At 40.7% G+C, this 17,492-nt stretch overlaps 1 protein-coding gene across 2 annotated transcripts in view; it reads left to right on the top strand.

The window, feature by feature from the left end:
- The first annotated feature begins 866 nt into the window (after window positions 1-866).
- The window catches only part of ccnjl (cyclin J-like), a 63,456-nt gene continuing 46,830 nt past the window's right edge, over window positions 867-17,492 (top strand). For both annotated transcript variants that reach the window (XM_048603844.1, XM_020533093.2), the window contains exons 1-2: window positions 867-1,114; window positions 4,653-4,863. In XM_048603844.1, the coding sequence (XP_048459801.1) occupies window positions 998-1,114; window positions 4,653-4,863 (328 nt within the window). In that variant the 5' untranslated portion in view covers window positions 867-997. The remainder of the gene's footprint in view (window positions 1,115-4,652; window positions 4,864-17,492) is intronic.

Genomic DNA, 17,492 nt, shown 5'->3' with positions numbered 1-17,492 from the left:
ATATCAACAACTTCATTAGCTGATCATGAATTATGCATTCTTTTCATAAAGTTTTTCTTCCCAATTGAGAATTCATTTTTGTTGAGAGTTATGAAGTATTTTCTTAAATATCTGCTATTGCTTTTCGACGGTCTTGCTTTTTAATCTGTTTTTCCCTTTCATTTAGGCACTTTATACTTTGTAATTGTCTTTATTTAAGACATAGTTCAAACCCATGTTTCTCACCCTCCGGCTAGTTGCAAAATTCCATGTCACAATCATTTTTACTTCATTTAAGTGAGGTCATTTTTAATCCGGCACATTACCAGATCAGCTATTGTTCGAAATAAATTCTGTCCCAAAATCATTTTAACTCCTTCTCCAGGATACTAATGCCAACTTGATACATACAATTTGTAGAAAGACTAAGATCACCCATAAATATTGCAGGACCTTTCTTACAAGCTCTTCTCATTCTTTATTCACAAGTCACAGGACACCAGGTTATAGTCCAACTGGTTTCTGTGAAATCGCAACCTTTTTGCACTATAGCCAGATGTCGTGTGACTTCTGGCTTTGTCCACCCTGGCCAATTCGAGCACCACCACATCATATTTTTTATTGTTATTCTGCTGTATCGACTGCTCTCTCTAGTCACCTATTTCCCGTAGCATTTCTAATTATCCTGTAGCACCACCCTTAATTCCTTTAGCCCTACTCGACAACAACTCTCCGCCCCTTTATACTGCAGCCTCATCCCCTCACGATGTGGACCCGCCCAGTACAGTTTGGTCACGCCCCCGAACCAAGGCCCCCACCCTCCGTGCCGCTGATGGCTGGCAAGCTGTTGGCGCATGCGCTGTGAGACACGGCGACCGGGAGGCAGCTGCAGCGGTTGGGGTCGAGCTCGGTCTCGGGGCTCCGGCTCTCCGCTACCCAGGCCTAGCGGCGGGCCGGGCTAGGCTGGGTCGGGCCTGGCCGGGCTAAGGACCCAGAGCCCGGCCGCCGTCGCTGCCGGATGCCGGTGTGCTCGGATCGGAAGGGCCTCTTTGTGTGGATGGGAAGGATGGAGTCAGAAGAGCAGTGGTGGAAGGGGCAACTGGCGAGTGACATACACCAGGCGCTGAGAGTCAAGGTGTGGGACCGCCGGGGGCCGGGAGACAGGGCCGGGCGAGGGGATCGCAGCGGCCCCTCACTCGCCGCGAAACATGGGAGAGGGTTGGGGACCGCTACTGAAACTCCCAGGGCGAGACTGGATCTGTTTGGAATCGCAGCCGAGATCACCGGCCCAGTCTCCCTCATTACCGTCCCCAGTCACCCTCCCGTCCACCCCAATCCCGTCCAACCGCTTACTGGATCGTGTGGACCGAAGTCCTCCAAACCCTGTCGCCTCCTGGCTCTTTTGCCACACTCATCTGGCAGCCGCTCTCCACTCCTGCCTGTTAGCCCTGTCACGCTGCCCCCTCCCTCCCCGCTCGCAGATCACTGTTACCCCTCTCTCCACTGTCACCTCCCCTTGCAACCGATCACCCTTCCCTCCCACCGATCACCGCCACCCTTCCCTCCCACCGATCACCGCCATCCTCCCCTCCCACCGATCACCACCACCCTCCACCCCCCACCCTCCCCTCCCACAGATCACTCCCACCCTCCCCTCCCACTGATCGCTGCCACCCCTCCCCTCCGGCCGATCGCTGCCACCCCTCCCCTCCAACCGATCACTGCCATCCCTCCCCCCCTCTGATCACTGCCACCCCCTCACCCTCCTCTGCCACCAATCCCTGTCACACCCACCTTTCCCTCCCTCTGATCATTCATACCCACCCTCTGTCCCCCACTGCCATGATCACTATTAAACCCATACTTTTGCACTGATCATTGTGACCCCCACCTTACACCACTCCCATGCCACTGATCACTGTCACCCTCCCCTACTGATCACTGTCACCCCCCCCACCCTCTCCTACTGCTCACTGTCACCCCCACCCTTTCTCAACTATCATTGTCTCTTCTCTGTTTCTCTTACCCCCCTCCCTCCATTTCAGTCCCTGCCACTAACCCCACTGCACCATCACCCTCTCTGTTTCCTGTTACTGACCCTCTACATGATGTTGTACATGCAGTCCCTGCTGGGCCTGAGTTCTCACTTGCCATTTTAACTGCCCCTTTATTTGCTTTGAACTCAAAAGTTTCTAAATTACTGGCTTGCTGATGGAAAGTTATGCAGTGTTTGATCTGTGAATGAATGTTGATTGATTTTTAAACACCCCTATGTCTGAACATTGTTCTATTTAAAGCGACTGTTTTAAGTACTCCATGATTCTCCCCCTCCCATCTGATTCCTTTTATTGTAGCTGCTAAGGACAGATGAGGTTCTTCCTTTTGTCTCAAAGTCATTCCGAACTGGTCTCCAGTGCCGGATCTGATTTGTTTTAAATACATGAAATACTCAAAACATTTCAATTCAGTTTTTGAAGAAGTAAAAACAGTTTTGAAGATAATGATGGACATATTTTTAAATCTCAGATGTAAATCTCCTTGTAATTTACTGCTTTTGATGATGGCTTTAAGAAGAAACAAGTAGAAAATGGTAATGCAGTACCTAACAACTATTTGATGTCATAATACAGATTACTGGCTTTTTAAAACTGAGAATTTGGGTTTAATTTGGATTCTTGGAAACTTGCCTTTGATTAATGCCTGTATAAATAAATTACAAAACTTAAGTCTAAACATAAAAAAAACTAGTGAACTGTTATTATAAAGTAAATAAAAATTTTCACCCTGAAATTAAATATCTAAGTATTGTAAATTCCATTCCTTAAAATGGATTCTACACATCTAAAGTGTAGCCATTTTTAGCTTTATGTACAAAATTGACAGAAAGCCTTTATTGCATTACTGACACACTTTTCTGTTTAAGTATTGTGATGTTTCTCAGGTATTGTTTATTTCACTGGTCTAAGGACAATTTGATCACTTATTGAAACCATCTGGGTGGCTGAGAAATGAGAGTCCTAAGGATTTGACTGCTGTGTTAAACCCCCATTCATGACTGAGATGAAAATTAAATATTCTGAGGCAGAGTTGTACAAACCTACAGTTGCCCCAACCCTAGAATTTCGTGACCTTTCAAGCGGCAACATATGCAAATTGAACTATCCCTTTACGAAAATGTTTTTTATATTCTGTATAGTTGTTTGCTGTATGTAGGAAGTTGTAAGTTTGCAGATGTTAGTAGTTATGTCAAACTGTTCCCAGGATGTGATTTCCTCCAGTAATTAGAGGTTTGTATGGCAATGCTGCATTTCCTTTCTACTTAATTACTCACAATTCTTGGCTTTCAAAATTAAACGTCATGATTTATTAAAAAGTTACGATGTAGTACTGCAAGTTAAGATGCAGGAGCTGTTTGAGAACAATAGTTTCTAGATGTGAGTTAATGAATCATGCTACCATTAAAAGTTCATCCACGGTTGATGTTTAGTATTCCTAAACATCTATGTTATAATGCAGCTGCAGCAAAATAATTTCACTGGGGGTTGACTGGAATTTAAAAGTAAAATATTTCACTTTTAATGTTTTCAATTTCCAAATCTAAGCTTTGAAATAATCCTTTGTTTTGAAATTTTATCTGAAATATTGGCCATTAAATCAATCCCAAATCAAGATGCCCAACACAATTTACTTTCTATAGCCTAGTTCCTCAAGATAAACTGTTTCCGACAGACCCTTCAGAATCCAAAATAATTTTCTAGGTTATGCATAAGACCTCAAAAGTTTGATTTAGTAGAATGTATATTGGGTGAAACCTTGATGTTTTAAAACTTTAAATTAGAATCATCATAAGAAGTGAATTCCATAATTTTAAGGATGCAACCTGTTGCATTTGTCAGGTGAAGTTTCCAACATGCAAGTTGTTTTCTTTAATGCATTTATTATAAATGTAATAGACCAGAGACGTTTTATTTCCAGATCTTGGGTTTTCCCTGCTGTGTGTTGAGAAATTTAATATTGCTGGGTATTCTTGAGATTCCTGTTTGGTTTTGAAAACCATGGGAAAAATAAACTATTTCTAGGTGTTAAAACAACAAAGATATGTTTTAGGACTTTTTATCCCACCAGGAGGTCTAAATGATTGACAGAAGTTGAAAAGGTCTTGGGAAACAATTGGGAAGAGGTCACATGGCAAGTGTGAACCTATTTTTCTGGGAATTTGTTTTTCCATCCTGTTGGGTAAACCCAAGTTGAACAATTATTGTGAGTTTGAAATTTGGCTTTTAATTTGTCATAATGAGGGTCACCTGTAACAAAGTCCCTTGCTTCATCAAACTCAGTAGGCAGCTGTACAAGAAACACAATATGACATGGGCTTTGAAAAGCTTGGAGTTTACTGAAGCATGGCTTAGTACTGTGCTTCGGCTTTATGCATTGTTTTTATGATGTGGTTTTCAACCACAACTACACACCTCCTAATCGTGGACTGTGCTTGCATGTTTTTTCCTGGCGTAAATCCTTTCCAACAACTGTTCTGTTTAGTTTTAAAGAAAATGTGCTTTTGTTGCTAAGCAGCCAGACCCTACTAGCAGGTGGCAAGCGAGAGCCTCTAGGTATCCTTTCTGTCATGACACACACTTGACGCTGCCTTTTCTTTACTCTACTGTTTTGCATAGGAACTGAAGCTGCCTGTCTACAAGGCTCATTCGCCACAGATTGGCTTGCGCCGCTATTTTGCTGACCTTCTTGCCATCTTGAGTAATCGCTACCAGCTTTGCCCTACAGCACGTCACCTTGCTGTTTACTTACTAGACCTCTTCATGGATCACTATGATGTTGCAGCAAAACAGCTGTACGTCATTGCTCTCTCCTGCCTCCTCCTAGCTAGTAAGTATGATTTACTAGTAACAGGTTTTTAAAATTTGGATGCTTGAATAGTAACTATAACTTAAAAAATGATTCTGCCAGTGGTTTTTTACTTTTATTAATGTGATCAGTTTACAAATTTTCAGATTACCTCTGTTTGAAAGTGCAAATGTAGCAAAAAGTATTGTTCCCATTTCGTATTTATGCTTTTCTGAATTTTAACTAATGTTAAAAGGAATGTGTGGCTTTGAAGCATGTCTCATCCGGAGGCAACTAAACATTTTTAACTATTTTACATGTAGAAAGTAATTGACTCACTCTGTGTCTTTACTGTGTGAAGTTTTATTCTGTTCAGTGAAACCCATGGTTTACCAAATACTCTTTGATTATTTCAAAATTACTTAAGTTTTTTGCTGTATGCTGTTTTGACTGTTTTACCCAAATACTTCCTTCTGTTCTGGGATAATAATCTTCAGGTGGAAGTAGCCATGTTCTTATGTGGTTTTGCTTTCTCAACAAACGTATACAACCTGATGTGAAGCACTATTGTGTGTAACCCTTACACGATTTGGGATGTATTTATACTGTTAGACCAGCTAGACCAGTAGCAGTTTCTAAGTAGATTGCTTGATGCTAGTAGGATCTGGTTGCAACTTAAAACTGCCCTATTTAACAGAGGAGTTTACACAGGCCTGAATACATGGATGGGCAGCAGTGCTTTCCTTATGACTTAAAAAAAATTAAATGTTTAGAGAGGGCTAAAGGAATCAGTTGGCCCAGACATGTAATGACACATCTCCGGAGCAGGTGAGACTTGAACCCAGCCTCCTGACTCAGGAGGAAGAATTTTTATTTCTTTCACTTTACACATTTTAATTAAGGCCAGGTGATAGCTTGCACACTTTAGAAACGAGATTTAAAATTGCGCTGAACTTACATGTTGGAGTCTGTTTAGGTCCTGACTCCCAAGATTATACCAAGAGTTTATTGTTTGTGACATCTTCAATTGATTCACACCAGAATACACCAGTATAACTGAATCATTTAATGTCATTTGTGAAAATAAATGAAGCCTTTGATAGATGGCAATAATAATATATCATTTTGGTCCTTTGAAACATTACTGATACTGTGGTTAATGTCAAAATGTGTAGTTTCTCTCTCCTTTGCTTAAGGTACTGTTCTGTGTAGCAGTATAAAGCCTCAAGATGCCCATTTGTATCTTGAACATTGGTCTGTTATCATACAAAGGTCCTGACAATCATAAATATGTTTGTACACAGAAGCAAGCATTCACATTGCTACCCAGACAGATGTGACGCTAGCAGTTTACATGTTTCTATAATTTGCTTCACGTAGGGTAGATCAGGAGTCTGAGCCAACAACACCTTTCACCTTTCAGTTTCTGTTGTCAGACTATCCTCAACAAGGAACAGATCTGTGAACGTGGTCTCCTTTGTTTATGAGAGACTGGATTTCCAGAGATTCCAGCAACTTTCCCGGGCTCTTTTAGCTTTTCTAAACTTTTCATGCAGCCTTTGCAAGTTTTGGGACTTGTTAGTCAGCTTGTACAGCACCTCAAAGAATTGTCAAGTTTGCCAAACAGAAAGACTGACCTCTTCCTGGGAACAATTTTTGTTTTTTCACAATATTTATGTCTATTCGTCTTTCTGTCCTTGTCTGCATTCACATTGTATCAATATCTGAGAATTGATTGCCTTCCTACTCCAGTTCATCTGCTTGTCCTTTTCCTTAGTGTCTGGCTACCACATGACTCCTTTGTTAACTACCTGTTAGTGCTGTTTCCAGGTCAGGGGTTGCCAAATCGTCTGGACAGTAGTTCATATTATTCAAAGATTTTTGAATGGAAACAAGCCATCAAAAAATTATTTCAAGCATTCTCAAACAATTGCAGGTTCCACAGAATTTTTGAAGAAATTATAAATTTTCCTTTCTGCTTCTGGGTCAGAGATCATCAGAACACTCCAGCTGAAATATCCTACTGGTTGTTTCTTCTCCAGCTTTTGAATGACTTGCAGTGTGTTACTTGTATTTCTGTTTTTGCTTTAAATCTTGTTGATTTATCAAGTTCTCTTTCAGTGACCTTCAGTCTTTTATCAGTGATCACGCACAGCAAGGGTAAGAAGGAGGAGGGAGTGTGGAGGAGTACTTTGGAAACAGTTGTTACTGCTTATGTTATTGTGATTTTCTATTGCCTTAAAGCAAAAAGTACTGAATTATTTGGGATCCAGTGTAAGTCTAATATTTTGAATGTGGCACAGTTTATGAATGAACCATCTGATTTGTTTAAAATGTTCAACATTTACTTTTTTTCTGCTGAATACAAGTAAAGACTTACTAAAAAGTTTAGTAGGCCATTAGTTCTGCTCCAGCATTCTATTAATTGCCTAGTATTTAAATCCAGAAGTGAGCCTTAGAAAGTTATTTTACAGGATGTTTTGCTAAAGCATAGGTTTAATTTTTTTAAGCCTAACTAGGAGTAAATTTTATGTCAGAAAATAAGGATTTGAGTATTGAAATCAATCTTGGTATTCATCCTTGTTGGTAATAAGAATATTTGTTAAAATTATGCCTGAAATCTGAAATTTAATGATTATCATCATATCTTTCTTTATTGTGGCAGATTAAATAAATGGTTGCATTATTTTACAATGGTAATCTTTGCTTAACAGCTTATGTTGAAACAATGATTCTTGCTCATTGTAAGTTTATCCCCATTAGTTGTGATGTGGAGGTGCCGGTGTTGGACTGGGGAGGACAAGGTCAGAAATCACATGGCACCAGGTTATAGTCCGACAGGTTTGTTTGAAAACACCAGCTTTTGGAGCGTAGACTTCACCTGACGAAAGGGCTATACTCCTAAAGCTTGTGTTTTCAAATAAACCTGTTGGACTATTACCTGGTGTTGTGTGATTTGTGACCTAGTAGTTGTGATAGTGTTAGCTGCCAAGCAGTTAATTAAATCTACTCACAGTAATTCCCTTCAATGAAGTTCTTTCTGTCTTTGTGACTTATTTAGCATAGCGTGACTATCTTATGCTGTGGGATGAAGTATGATGCAATATTCAAGAACTCTGCACTTGCGTTGCAGGAAGCAGTCCTAAAATTCTCATCCGTGTTTTCAAATTCCCATGGTCTGTACTCCCCCACCCCATGATCCCTTCCAGCCCCATAAACCTCTGTAATCTGCACTGCTCCAATTCTACTTGGTGAGCATTCACAAACATTATTACTGTAAACTGATTTTCATGATTCAGTAGTCTAGGTCCTAATGTCTGAAACTTTCTCCCTATGCCTCTCCTCCTTTAAGATACTTGTTGAAAACCTATCAAGCTTTAGTTAATATGATAGATGGAGTATGAAGAGTGACTGACAGCTAACATAAAGGGAACCTCAGAAGTCTTGTATTGCTACATAGATAGTAAAGGCTGGCAAAAGGTGGAGTGGGGTTGATTTAAGGACCAAAAATAAAGGTGTTTACGAAAACGGTTCCAGGAATGAGGAAATCAGAGGCTGGGAATTCTGCAGCAAGTAACTCACTAGTCTTCTCGATGCCTGTTGAACATTTACAAGACAGTTCGGGAATGTTGTAGAATGTTCTGCACTTCCCTGAGTAGATGTGACTCCAGCAGCACTCAAGAAGCTTGACCATCAAGAACAGTGCAACCCATTTGATTGGTGCACTATCCGCCACCCTCAACATTCATTCCCTCTGCCATCGCACAGTTGTAGCAGTGTATATCATCTGCAGATGCAGTGCAGTAATGTACTTGGGCTCCTTTGACAGCATGTTCAAACCTCCAACCTAGAAGAACAAGAGATACAGATATTTGGGAGTACCACCACCTGCATACCTCAGCTGCTGTGGCTAAGAGCAGCTCACTTGGCACTGACCAGTATATAAGACCTGTTGACTAGCATGGTTGAAGCTCATAGACAGTACTTTGAATTATTGATGGGTTATTCTTCAATACTTGGAAATTCAGTCATTCTCCCTCAATGCTAGCACTGATTAGGGATAGTCAACATGGCTTTATGCATGGGAAAACTCACTTGATTGAGTTTTTTGAAGATGTCACAAGATTGACGACAGAGCAATAAACATTGTCTAAATGGACTTCAGCAAGGGTTTGACAAAGTTCTGCATGGCACACGGGTTGGCAGAGTTAGATTATGTGGAGTTCCATGAGGAACTAATCAATTGGATACAAAATTGGCTGAAGGTAGGAGACTGAGAGTGGTAGTAGAGAGTTGTTTTTCGGACTGGAGGCCTGTGACCAGCGGTGTGCTGCAAGGCTCGGTGCTGGATCCACTGCTTTTCATCATTTACATAAATGATTTGGATGTGAATATAGGAGGTATGGTGAGTAAATTTACAGATGACACCACAGTTGATGGTGTGGTGGACAGTGAAGAATGTTATCTCGCAGTACAACAGGACGTTGATCAGATGTGCCAATGGAGCAAGGAGTGGCAGATGGAGTTTAATTTAGATAAATGTGAGGTGTTGCGTTTTGTTAAGGCAAGACCGGGCAGGACTTATACAGTTAATAGTAGGACCCCTGGGTGTGTTGCCGAACAAAGATCTAGGGGTGTGGGTGCATGGTTCCTTGAAAGTGGAGTTGCAAGTAAACAGGGTGATGAAGGTGGCATTTGGCACGCCTCCCTTCATTGAACAGAACATTGAGTATAGGAGTTGGGATGTCATGTAGCTGCACAGGACATTGGTGAGGCCACTTTTAGAATACTGCGTACAGTTCTGGCCGTCCTTCTGCAGGAAATATGTTAAACTTGAAAAGGTTCAGAAAGAAAGATTTGTGAGGATGTTCAGAGATAGTAAGAACTGCAGATGCAGGAGTCAGAGATAACACAGTGTGGAGCTGGAGGAACACAGCAGGCCAGGCAGCCTGGAGCAGAAAAATTGATGTTTCGCGTCAGGACTCTTAAGAAAAAATTTACTGGGATTGGAGGGTTTGAGCTATAGGAAGAGGCTGAATAGACTGGAGCTTTTTACCGTGGCGAATCGGAAACTGAGGGGTGATCTCCTAGAGGTTGTTGAGGTATGAGGGTCATGGATAGGGTGAATAGCCAAGATCTTTTTCCCAGGACATAGGTTTAAGGTGAAAGGGGAAAGATATAAAAGGGACCTAATGGACGACTTTTTAACACAGAGGGTGGTCCGTGTATGGAACGAGCTGCCAGAGCAAATGGTGGAGGCTGCCACAATTAGAACATTTAAAAGGCATCTGGATGGGTACATGAATAGGAAGAGTTGAAAAGGATATGGGCCAATTGCTGGCAAATGGGACTAGATCAATTTAAGATAGCTGGTTGATATGGACAACTTGGACCGAAGAGTCTGTTTTCACGCTGTATGACTCTACAATTAGCATGCCTCCCTGTTTTTCCCTTAGAATGTGAAGTTTGAAGTTTAGTAGTCTTTCTAGCTCATGAGATTTACTGGCTGAAGTGGCCAGTCTCTCAAGTTGAATTTGATCAAAGCAAAAACAAAGTGCTGGTGAACCTCACAAGGTCAGCAGCATCTGTCAAGAGAGAAGCAGAGCTAATATTTAGAGTTTGATCTGAGTTTTCCTCAGTAATGGTTCGTTTTTGTTTTCTTAAACCTGTGTTTAAATCTAGCCATTTCCAAGATTTCTTGTATCTGGTTATAAATCACACCTACATGGCATGCATTTACGTGCTTCTTAATAAACTGGGCAACTAAGGCGGCAAGATGGTGGCAGGGTAAGTAGCTCCATTCGGAGCTCCACTCTGCTCACCAGCTCCCTTTCCTTTTCTTTGTCCTCCTCCTCTCTGCAGTAATTTTATTCCCCCCCACCTCCTGCCTTTTTAACTACTTACCTAAGGAGTCAGGCTGCAAACGGGAATTGCATGGCGGAAGCTGAATGTGCGGGCCGTGTCCTGCACTGACAGCAGCGGATCAAGATTGGGCCAGTTCGGTGGCGAGAGTAGGCCGGTGAGGCAGCAGCAGTCGGCGGCAGAAGTGGGCCTTTTGCATAGCAACGGTAGCAGCTTCCTGGGTATCCTAGTGATTGGAGCGGCGCCTGCACCATTGTGGAGATAGGACTTTCCTCACTTAGCTTTTGGCTCTGTTAAATCTTTTGATTCTGGTTTTTGTAACCAAGTGGGCGCCAGTGAATGGCAACTTTGTGCACTGATTGCTGCACTTCTGTATTCCTATACTTTAGTACATGTGACAAATAAATAAATCCAATCTAATCTAATTTCTGAATTAATTGGCCATAAATTGTCAGTGATGTCTTTGAAATTAGCACTAGGATTGCCTGTTGAAAATCTATTGAGACAAGGGAATGTTGGATGTAGAGGATAATCACAGTTGTCCAGTCCACCACAGTCGGTACAAGAACAAAGTTGCTGGAAAAACTCAACAGGTCTGGCAGCATCTGTGAAGGGAAAAACAGAGTTAACATTTCGGGTCCAGTGACCCTTCCTCAAAACAGTTGATATTGGCTGTTCAGACTAACTGCAGTCTACTTAATTCTTGATTTGAAATATGCACAGTAAGGAAAAGCAGAGCTTCCCTCCATGCTGACATTGAAGGAAGTTCACTCACACTTTTTGAAGCACATCTGTTCTCCTCGAATCCCTAAATGTGGAAACAGGCCATTCAGCCCAACAAGTCCACACCGATCTCCAAAGAGCATCCCACCCAGACCCATTCCTCTACCCTGTCCCTGTATCCCTGCATTTCCCATGGCAAATCCACCAAACCTATGCATCCCTGGACAGAATGGGCAATTTAGCATGGCCAGTCCACCTAACCACCACATCTTTGGGCTGTTGGTGGAAACCCACGCATACACGGGGAGTATGTGCAAACTCAACACAGACAGTTGCCCAAGACTGGAATTGAACCTGGGTTCCTGGTGAGGCGCTGAGCCACAAGTAGTGATGGAATAACTGTGGTAAAAGCTGTAAGCAACCTTGTTTATTACTGCACTAATTATCAGTATGTGAAAGTAGTACGTGAAAAGCAGCAAAAGTAGAAGCCATGTGATCCTTCATATCTTTGCAGAAAACCACTAAGTGAATTGCTCATATAAAACTTCTGATTTGTTTTTCTGGTCATTTGCCTGGTTTGGTGAGTAAACACTGGAGGTTTTCAGAAATAATTGGCTATAACAGTGCATTACGGAATATTTCAACTCTCCAATCTGAAATAGCTTGTGATTCTGAGAATTGATTTTCTACCTCCAGACTTATAAATGTTACTGCTTAAAGATCATAGGACAGTGCTTCTTGTCACATGTTGTTTTTCCCTTTCTGATTTGTCCCCTTTCTCCTGAAGTTGTCAACTTATACTGGATTATGACAAATAACAAGCGTCTGTACATTACCCAAATAGACATTCTTGATGTGTGAACCCAAACACAGCAGTGATTCGCAAATAGTAAGCGTAACAGCTGAGTATACGTAAAAACCTTTTTGCAGGGGGCATTCAATAGAAAGGAAGAGTCGAAATTCAGCTTTATGGAAGTGATTGAATGTTGAACTGAGGCCAGGTGAGCTGTCTCAAGTTGACATAAAAAGGTTCCTTGGTCTTATTTTGAAGGCAAGAAGAAGATTATTCCATCTACCCTGGTCAATGTTTAATCTTCATTCAACATCGCTTAAAATGTTGAATCTCCCAATCTTGAAGGATGCAGAGTTTCTCATTTAAGGCAAGTCGAAGAATAGAGGCTAGATCCAGGAACTGAAAATAAGCAAATATATGGTTTCTTCAGTTGCTTCAATTCCTTAAAGATATCTTGTACGGTAAAAATTGTTTTTATTTTATACTGTGGAAAGATGTAGCTTTTTTCACTATATAACTGAGATTTTGGATTTTTAAAAAATTACTAACCTCAACCATCACTCGCCATAGGCCAGTTATCTCATGGTTGTTTGTTGGCCCTTGCTTTGCAAAGTTGCCTGCTTGATGTCGTGATTGATTACACTTCAAAAGTATTTAATTCAGTGTAAAATGCTTCAGGAAATCCAGAGATTGTGAAAGGCAATGTGTAGATCTGAGTCTTTGCATTCTTCTCTCTCTCTGTCTCTCTCTCTCTCTCTCTCTGTGTGTCTGTCTGTCTCTCTTTCTTGCTCTCGCTCTCGGTCTCCCTTTCTCTTTTTCTCTCTCTCTCTTTTTCTCTCTCTCTCTTTCTCTCTCTCTCTCTCTCTCTCTCTCTCTCTCTCTCTCTCTCTCTCTCTCTGTCACTGGCCCCTCCTCCTCCCCCTGCCCTATGGGGACCATGTTGAGAGTTATTCATATTTTAACATTTCATGTCTTGTGATGCTTATTTTTCAATGTTGGAAAACTGCAGCAGCTCCCAATGCTTCCTTTTGTTTGGACCCTCGTAGTTTTTTTTTGGCTGTTGCAAGACATATTACAGTAGCCTTCCAGTCATCGGGATTATTCTGGATTTGAAGATGAACACACAGCTAGAAAAGTGGTTTTCAACCTTATTTTTGGTTGAGGAACTCTAACACATTAAAATTCTGTCAAACACCAACATCCCCCCTTTCCTCCCCTTCCAAAGAAATTTTATAAAAACTAAATAATACACTACTGAACAAATTAATGAAAATGCATAATATTTAAATATTATTTTTCATTAAATGTAAGAGCAATGTATCATGAAAATGTGCTACAACTTTTTAATTACCTCAAAATTGCCTGGAACCCTTTAGGGGTGCTTGTGGCATACTAATTAAAAAGCACTGCCCTGCCAGTTTCTTGCAGTGCGTTTTGCATGATTGCTATCAGTACACTGGGACTATCAAAACCTACTGTTGTAATGCTGATGGTAGCACCATTGCTGGTGTGGCCAGCATATTGATATGCTTATGTATATCCCTGTCTGTTGTTTTCATTATGATGTCAGCATCAATGTGAAAGGGAGAAAAGCCAGTTGGAATCAATTTACAGTTGGATGAAATAATGAGAGATGCCGTATAACTTGTAAAGAGGAAGGTGGCTGCACTATGCGCTTAAACTGTGTTGCTGTTGTGAGACTCATGAAGTTCATATCGTTGAGCACAGGATAGCCCTGTTATGTGGGAATTCATTTGTTTGTATATAGAAATCATGAGATGAATTTTTAATGAAAATTGAAAGGAAAACTTGTGTTCTGGTACTGTCTGAGCAGTTCTCAGCGCAAATGAAATAATTCATTAGCTGTTTTGAGTTTTTATGGTTGATTACTTAGACAAGATCTATAGTATAAAATACCGAGGTTAGAGGTATGGTAGTAATTTTGAACAGTTCATTTGCTGCCTATTCTCTTAGCCAAGAGCCGTGATGAACAAAGTTTTTCTGATTCAGATGTCCGTGAGGTCATCCAGAAGTGGGTACTAAAACTAGATGTTAATTTGTGCAAATTGCCTAAGCTATCAATGTACTTTCCTGCAACTATGCTCTTGGCATATTTTATCAGATGCACACTATGTAAATACAGGTTCTTTCTTGTCCATCTGTTGTAATGCATCAATAATTTTCAATGTAAGCAAAAACTATATCCGTTGTTGATATGGGTCCCATTGGGGTTGCATTCACAATGCAGTGTTGCAGCCACAACAGCCCTGTGTCCAATAGTGCTATAATATGACCGTAATTTTAATGAATTGATGGTGATCGGATGAGGAAATAAGGTGCAGAATTTGCTATTTTGAAACAGACAAAGTAACTGAGCCCTTCCACTTGACAGCATTTGGAATGTGGTTTAAATTTGTTGTAACTGAAGAAAAGTTTTCTGCTATTTTTAACTGGGGAAGGGGAGCACAGGGAAAAGAGGGAGGAGGGTAGAAATTTCTAGAATATGTTTAAAAGTATTAGAAAATATGTAAGAAAAGCATAGCCAATGAAACAGGGTTGTCTTCACATTGTTAAACACTGGGTTATTTTCAGAACTGAAACTGTGATCCATGCATCAAATTGCATATTTATGAGAAGTCATTGCCCACCGAATTGGGTCAAGATACATTTTATACAATCTTTGTTGTATTATGTTCTCCTGGAACTGTCTTTTCACCTTTGTACTGTACCTGCTTGCGTGCATAGATGGACTTCCTCACCATTGGAAGTTAAATTGCTGACTGAACTTGAGACTATTTTTAAGGTTGAGTCCAGACAGTGCATGTCAATAGATTTTGCTGCTGTGATTTTGGGATAGCCAGCAGTATCATAACTAATTCTAGCCTTGTCCTCATCTAATCGTTTCTTCATTTATCAGAGAGGATCAAGAAATGGAAAGCTAGCAGTATTCTTCCTGCCAATGTACATAACCTTACATTTCCTCAAAGTAAATTCCATCTGCTAAATTTTTTGCCTGTTCACTTAATGTGATTATAAGTTTCTGTCGACTCTTCGTGTCATCACCACTTATGTTCCCTGCTATTCTTGCGTTATCAGAAAACAGTATTTTTTAAATTCCTGATCTGGGAACGCTGAACTATCTTGTAAGCTCACTGCCACTGTTATTAAGATCAGATAGTTCAGAAGAGGAAGTGAATCTGGGACCAGTGTTACTTTTTCTTTAACGTGCAGAACTAGGGCAGCAATCTTAAAGGGGCGGCATGACATGTAATATATAGGTTGTGTCCAGCAGGGAAAAACTAGAGAGCACATTTGCCCCTTGATTAATAAGGGAATCCTGAGTAAAGGTTCCAGTGAATGTTGAAGCGTTTGTAATTGTGATAAATTTCAGAACCGCTGAAGAACTGTTGCTGCAGTACTTTTGGAGGACAGATTTAGTTCTGTATTTTTCATTGACATGAAACAATATGTTTGGAATTAAACATTTTATGTCCTGCTGTTACTTAGCACTGCCACTTATGACGTTAGATGTTTTGGAGGCTTTTGCAAGCATTGGATATGATTAACTTCAGCAAATTTTGTATATCAAGAAATCTGAGGTGCATTTAACTTTCTGTTTTTGACTGCAGTAATTTGGAAGTGCTTCTCTGTGAGTTAAATATCTGTGATATGTAGCTATTATTGTAATGTAGAGAAATGTGACAGTCAGATTGTGCAGAGCATGGTGTCGTAAACAGCAATTAGTTAATGACCAGATAATCTGCTTTGCTGATGCTGGACTGATATTGGGTCATCAAACCCTGGGCGTAAATTAGAAGACTGGGCCTTGTTTACCATCTCCCCTGAAAGATAGAAATTCAGTGTAGGCCATCCTCATATTGCACTAAAGTGTAGGCCAATTTTTGTGCTAAGTCTTTGAAGTGGGACTTGACCCACAATCCTCTGCATGGATTTTGTGCATTTATTTGAAAACAGGTTTTTCTTGTTCATTTTTTTAGAAAGCTTAATTTGGTGTGCATTCATGCTGTTATTTTAGTTCATCTTGTGCAACTGTTTAGGGAACAATTATAAAACCGTGCTGAAGCAGTTTATCTGAGATTGCAAGTCGTTAGAATCATTGGGCAGTGCAGGCAGAGGATTGAGCTTTATGGGTGTAGTATAAATCATAGAACAGTACAATAAAGGATGCCATTTGGTTTGAGCCTCTGGCTGTTTCAAAGAACAATCTGATTGTCACCATTCTCTTTCCCATAACCCTTTCAACTTTTTTTTCCTATGTGTACTAATTCAGTTTCATTTTGGAGGTTCCTCTTGAACTTATATTCGTGATCTTATCATGAAATGTGTTCCAAATTTGAACCAATTTTTGTATTAAAAATGCTCCTTTTTATTTTCTCTAATTCTTCTGCAAAACCACCTTAAATCCATGCCATCTTGTTATTGTCTTTTCAGGCATTGGAAAATACTGAGTTTCTTTTCACAAAAACCAGCCTTCCTTCTATTTGACTCTATCTGCACTTCCTGCTGCCTCAGGCAGACTGCCAACATAATCCAAGACCCCTTCCATCCTGGTTATGTTCTCTTCCACCCTCTTCCATTGGGCAGAAGATACAAAATTTTGAAAACATGTACCAACGGCTTCTTGCCTGTTGTTATTCACACTTATGAATGGAGCTCTCCTGTATTAGAGTTGATCTTTCTCTGTACCTTCTCAGAAGCTGTAACACTATATTCTGCGTTCTGTTCTATTACCCTGATGTACTTATGTAAAGTCTGATTTGTCTGGTTAGGACGCAAAACAATCCTTTTCAATGTATCTCAGTACATGTGACAATCATAAATCAAATCAAATTATTTACCTACTACCGTGGGGACGCAATGGCTTAGTGGTATTATCATTGGACTGTTAATCCGGAGACCCAAATAACATTCTGGGGACCAGAGTTCGAATCCCTCCACAACAGGATTTGATGGTGGAATTTGAATTCAATAAATATCTGGAATTAAGAATCTGTTGATGACCGTGAATCCATTGTTCATTTTCAGAAAAACCCATCTGGTTCACTAATGTCCTTTAGAAAAGGAAACTGTGATCCTTACCTGGTCTGACCTACATGTGACCCCAGACCCACAGCAATGTGGTTGACTGTTAACTGCCCTCTGGGCAAATAGGGATGGGCAATAAATGCTGCTTAGCCAGCGACGCCTGTCATCCTGTGAATGAATAAAGAAAAGAAAACTAATCTCAATCCTTGATAGTAGGAACTGCAGATGCTGGAGAATCCGAGACAAC

This window comes from Rhincodon typus, chromosome 12 (assembly GCF_021869965.1).
Source record: "Rhincodon typus isolate 14 chromosome 12, sRhiTyp1.1, whole genome shotgun sequence".
In the NCBI taxonomy this organism is placed as follows: domain Eukaryota; kingdom Metazoa; phylum Chordata; class Chondrichthyes; order Orectolobiformes; family Rhincodontidae; genus Rhincodon; species Rhincodon typus.
This window is presented reverse-complemented; position numbering and strand designations above follow the sequence as displayed.